At 39.5% G+C, this 6,112-nt stretch overlaps 1 protein-coding gene across 1 annotated transcript; it reads left to right on the top strand.

Annotated features, from left to right (window-relative positions):
• The first annotated feature begins 252 nt into the window (after positions 1-252).
• Positions 253-6,026, top strand: LOC128236274 (lambda-crystallin homolog). The gene is made up of 7 exons (XM_052951157.1): positions 253-431; positions 676-812; positions 1,316-1,413; positions 2,241-2,402; positions 2,979-3,173; positions 5,329-5,434; positions 5,594-6,026. Exons 1-7 carry the CDS (start codon positions 406-408, stop codon positions 5,806-5,808), a joined length of 939 nt encoding a protein of 312 aa, XP_052807117.1. The 5' UTR covers positions 253-405; the 3' UTR covers positions 5,809-6,026.
• Positions 6,027-6,112: the final 86 nt, after the last annotated feature.

Here is a 6,112-nt window from a genome sequence, read left to right as displayed (position 1 = left end):
ACAGTTAGTTTTAACGACAAAGTTAAAATATAATAATTCGGTTTCTTCTTTTTGTTTAAAAAAGCCTACCCTCCTATTTACAATATGTTTAGTCATTTAACACGACGTGAGAGCACACACTACAGGTCTAATTAAGGCTAATTCGGTTGCTCGTATGCTGAACGTCCTTGATTCATGTATACATGTGAAACTTGCCATTTAATATAAGCATTTTTTATATAACTTATCTAGAATGGCGTCTCGTCGGTTTGCACGAACTCTAGCTGACTACAACATTGTTTTATAAATTTTAGAACTCTTGATGTCAATTGGCGTAAAGGGCACTGTGTTTCTATACGTATACTATTATACTGAGAGATAAGGATCTGTGAAGAGATAAGGATCTGTGATAAGGTCGCTTGTATCATGGAGAACATTGGAATAATCGGTTGGTCAGTATTGTTTCTTTTTCACAAGTCTCTACATATACTCTCAGGTTACTACAGACATACACAAGCACGACAGGCAGGGAGACGGACGGACGGACGTGTATGCGGACGGCGTGCATACATTCAGACAGACAGACAGACTAAATTACGCGTGCATATAAACTCGAAAGATCATGCTTATATTAACATTCAACACGACGAAATGTAATATTTCCTTACACATATCTTGTGATACTTTCCATGTCAGCGGTCTTGTGGGTCAGAGCTGGGCCATCGTCTTCTCGACGGCGGGTCATCGAGTGCGTATCCATGACAACAACCCGGAAGGACTTTCCCGCGGGATGAAGTCAATCTTACAGAAGATGGAAGATTTAGAGGCAAAAGGTGTTTAACCTATATGTATTACAGTGGTCCAACTTGCTGTCAGTAGTTTGCTTACAAATCAGGTCCAACTGGCTGTCAGTAGTTTGCTTACAAATCTGGTCCAACTGGCTGTCAGTAGTTTGCTTACAAATCTGTCCTTTGAGGTATTGTCTTAGACTCGATGACATCGTCGGCGTCATCGTTTAAGAACTGTAACATTGGCCCTGATTCAAAAAACTTTTCAGGACATTGCAAGAGTCAGTGTGAAGCAAGGCCTATTCTTTGCGCTTGAAGAACTGTCGAGCTATGCCTCTTTACGATTGAAAATGTAGCGGTATCTCTTTGCGGTGGTCATGTTTGACATGGCATGGGCGTCTGAATCAGTAATGTAGTAGTTCAAATAATGTTATAATTTCTATGAACGTGTTCAACGATGAAAGGATAAGCAGCAAAAGAAAGATATTTCATGAAAAATCAAAACATGTAATGAATGTAATTGACAGTTTTCGTTGTTCTACTTTAAGGGGCACTACGAGGAAGCCTATCCGCGCAAGAGGCGTTCAAACTTATCCAGTCCGCACCCAGCATCGAGCAATGTGTATCTGATGCTGACTATGTGCAGGTGCAATTATTTGAGTTCATGCAATGACATTTTACCTAAGCTGATAGTAGTCACACTCGAGTCTGTTTCCTTGGTAAAAAAACATAACTGCACTCCTATTTAAGGGACAATGCAACATCCTTTTGTTTAGCCCATGACCTGTTTTAAAGAGGCGGACGTGTACACCTCAAGACACCTCCGTATTTATGTATTTTATTTATTTATTTATTTATTTATTTATTTATTTATTTATTTATTTATTTATTTATTTATTTATTTATTTATTTATTTATTTATTTATTTATTTATTTATTTATTTTTGGGGGGAGGGGTATGAAACTAAGGGTTTTAAGGCATCAGGACATGTATTTGACCGCTTGTCTCATATGTTCCGACCTCAACATTGGCTTCGTTTCGCGATTTTAAGCATTCGTTGTCGTACCATTCACCGAAAAAGTCTGAACTCTGTGTAATTGCTAAAAGTCTATGAAATAGCGATATTATTGGAGTCTTTTCTACCGAGTTCATCATTTTGTTCCCTGCCCATGTATCAAAATAGAGACGAATTTCTAAGGAAACTCTTGGGGTCTTTTAACGTCCATATTTCTAACTTTCTTATATCTAACTTCCGTAAATGACTTCCGTTCAAACTTCCTTTATTCAGTCATATTCCTTCTTTATGTAATGATTTTTTAATTCCGTACTTTTGACTTTCGACTGACTTAATATAAAAACATATTAAAGTTAAAAATATGGAAATGGCAAGTCACGCGGCTTCGAGCAGTTTTGGATACATTTCGGATATTAGAATTTATTTGAAAACAAGTATGTATTTGTGTCGATTGCAGGAATGTGTGTTCGAGGACTTCAAACTAAAACAAGGGGTGATGGCGGAGGCTGAGAGGTTCGTCCGTCCGTCCGCCATTCTTGCCAGCTCTACCGGAAACATATTCCCCTCCCGCCTCTCAGAGGGACTCAAACTGAAGGAGAGGATCATTGTCGCCCACCCGGTATGATCTCTATTGTCCGCCTGTCTGTATCCGCCCGTACCTTATGTTATCGATTAGAGAACTATTTCATGTATGCATGAATTGTCCACTACCTCGAAGTGTATTGTAGTTATACGTGTCAGAAATGTCTAAGAATAACTTAATATGATTTTGTTCTTTCAATATTTAACTGTTATCAAGGGAACGTTTATACTTAAACATAGGGAATACGGCAGTCTGGTCGGACCAGCTGAATCGTTTGTCAAAAGCCATACGTTTATGGCAAAATGACGACATATTGATTAAAGGTGATCCCCTGTTGATTAGTATAATTATATTTCCTGCTCGTCTGTGTACTTTCAGTAGTTTGAATCTATAAACGAGTTCTGTAAATAAACTAAATTGTGCGTAGAATACACGAACTGCGTTGATATTCGGAATCTTAAGGGAAAATATTCTGAAAGCAATTTTAGCAACACCAATTGATTTTCAAATAAGATCATTCCATTTTTTTAATTTAAAAAAAAACTATCGTAAAATTGACCACATACATTGATAAAACATAACCATGTTTCCCCATATATTCTCTTTCTCTAGCTGAACCCTCCGCACCTGGTTCCTCTCGTTGAGATCATCCCTGCACCCTGGACCGCCGCTGACGTCACTTCCAATGCGAGGCGGCTGCTTGCGTCCGTTGGTCAGGAGCCGATTGTCGCCCGGAAGGAGACGGCGGGTTTCATTATCTGCCGGGTGCAGCACGCCATCACCGCCGAGTGCTTCAAGCTGATCAGGGTATATTCATTTCACTGGACAATGTGGTTCGCGTTTTTGTTTTCTCGCGATAGTTTCGGATACATTACACGTTTGTATAGAAGAATTATGAGGTATCCAACGAAAGATTATTAGAATGAATATTTTGCTGAGCAGGTGTCATTAACTTAAGTACATATATGAGTGATGAAAACAATATACATCTACAACTAGGGTATATAGTAATCACATGTAGACTGACATATCTTGCAATCGATTTTGAAGTTGCTGGGATCAAATTTAGGACAGCAGTACAAGTACTTAAAATAGAAAATCGGTTTTCACGTAACAACTTAATCAGTATTAACGTAAAGCGATGGAACTTGGTATGTAGCAAGCCCACATGTTGACGTATAGCGATGGAACTTGGTATGTAGCAAGCTCACATGTTGACGTATAGCGATGGAACTTGGTATGTAGCAAGCCCACATGTTGACGTATAGCGATGGAACTTGGTATGTAGCAAGCTCACATGTTGGTATGTAGCAAGCTCACATGTTGACGTAAAGCGATGGAACTTGGTATGTAGCAAGCTCACATGTTGACGAATAGCGATGGAACTTGGTATGTTGCAAGCTCACATGTTGACATATAGCGATGGAACTTGGTAGGTATCAAGCTCACATGTTGACGTATAGCGATGGGACTTGGTATTTAGCAAGCTCACATGTTGACGTATAGCCATGGAACTTAGTATATAGCAAGCTCACATGTTGACGTTTAGCGATGAAACTTGGTATGTAGCAAGCCCACATGTTGACGTATAGCGATGGAACTTGGTATGTTGCAAGCCCACATGTTGACGTATAGCGATGGAACTTGGTATGTTGCAAGCTCACATGTTGGTATGTAGCAAGCTCACATGTTGACGTAAAGCGATGGAACTTGGTATGTAGCAAGCTCACATGTTGGTATGTAGCAAGCTCACATGTTGACGTAAAGCGATGGAACTTGGTATGTAGCAAGCTCACATGTTGGTATGTAGCAAGCCCACATGTTGACGTATAGCGATGGAACTTGGTATGTAGCAAGCTCACATGTTGGTATGTAGCAAGCTCACATGTTGACGTAAAGCGATGGAACTTGGTATGTAGCAAGTTTACATGTTGACGAATAGCGATGGAACTTGGTATGTAGCAAGCTCACATGTTGACGTATAGCGATGGAACTTGGTATGTAGCAAGCTCACATGTTGGTATGTAGCAGGCTCACATGTTGACGTAAAGCGATGGAACTTGGTATGTAGCAAGCTTACATGTTGACGAATAGCGATGGAACTTGGTATGTAGCAAGCTCACATGTTGACGTATAGCGATGGAACTTGGTATTTAGCAAGCTCACATGTTGACGTATAGCGATGGAACTTGGTATGTAGCAAGCTCACATGTTGACGAATAGCGATAGAACTTGGTATGTAGCAAGCTCACATGTTGACATATAGCGATGGAACTTGGTATTTAGCAAGCTCACATGTTGACGAATAGCGATGGAACTTGGTATGTAGCAAGCTCACATGTTGACGTATAGCCATGGAACTTGGTATTTAGCAAGCTCACATGTTGACGAATAGCGATGGAACTTGGTATGTAGCAAGCTCACATGTTGACATATAGCGATGGAACTTGGTAGGTATCAAGCTCACATGTTGACGTATAGCGATGGGACTTGGTATTTAGCAAGCCCACATGTTGACGTATAGCCATGGAACTTGGTATATTCACTATAACTAAGATGAAAACAACTGTTCCGTTAAATAACTTAAATCAGAGTGGCATATAGTGATGGAACATAGTATGTTGCAAAAACATAACTGTGAAGACGTATCTTTGGATTAAATAAGTGATTGATTGAATCAAGACCGTTCAAGAATTACTGTTGTTTCCAAAGAAAAAGCATACGCGTCTTCTGGAGTAGATGTCCAGTACAAACGTAGATAGAAAGTTAACATCAATGAACGTGGATGCTCAGGCTGACTTTTTAAATGTGGTGTTTAGAGTTGATACCAAATGACCACTTAGGGTCGTTTCATTAGTTGATCATGGTTGTAATTTTGATACTTTTTGATAATGCCCCAAGTGCTGAGATACCTTTAGAATTCCCCAAAACCTCAGACTCTGTTCCGACCTACGTATTTCAGGACGACGTTGTAAGCGTTGATGACCTTGACAAGCTGATGCCACACGGTCTAGGGCTGCGTTACGCCTTCCTTGGGGCGCTCGAAACTTCATATCTCAACGCTAACGGTATACCGAGCTGTGTCATTAAATATGTTAACAACAAAGTAGAGTTTATATTAAGCGAATCTATAAACTAGATATTCCATGTATGCCATTGTCTCCTTTTCGAGCTATAGAAATAGTAGTGTATTAATTTCTTTTTATAAGTTGTCCTTACACCTTCAGGCATCGAGCATTTCTGCAACATGTATGGTGACGCAATCTACGAGTTACAGGAACAGTCAGGGCCGCCAATCCGTCTAGAGGGCGCCACACTGCAGACCATTCAGCAGCAAATAGAGCAGCGAATTCCATTGGATAAAATAGACGAGCGAAGGCAATGGCGGGACGAACGCCTTGCCGAGTTGTATAGATTGAAAAACAAGAAGTCTTCTGAGTAGTGTTCTATTTTGTACATAGAACGAATGCATATGTTTAAAGATATTTTAATTGTAGCTGCTATGTAGACAATAATGATTTTTTTTTTATATTCACAATTTGCAGCTGTTCCAGCCATGCGTTGTTTTGTCATGTTGCTAAATCGAAACAAACATCCTATATAATTTAAATGTTGTACAAGATTTCTGTTATAAACGATTTTTGCTTGGTCCGAAGACAAAGAGCCTTTTGCATATTTCAATTGAATAAAATTAAGTAAATTACTTTTCAACTACTGCTAAAGCAACAAATGTCCTAAAGATTATC

This window comes from Mya arenaria, chromosome 5, assembly GCF_026914265.1.
Source record: "Mya arenaria isolate MELC-2E11 chromosome 5, ASM2691426v1".
NCBI lineage: Eukaryota > Metazoa > Mollusca > Bivalvia > Myida > Myidae > Mya > Mya arenaria.
This window is presented reverse-complemented; position numbering and strand designations above follow the sequence as displayed.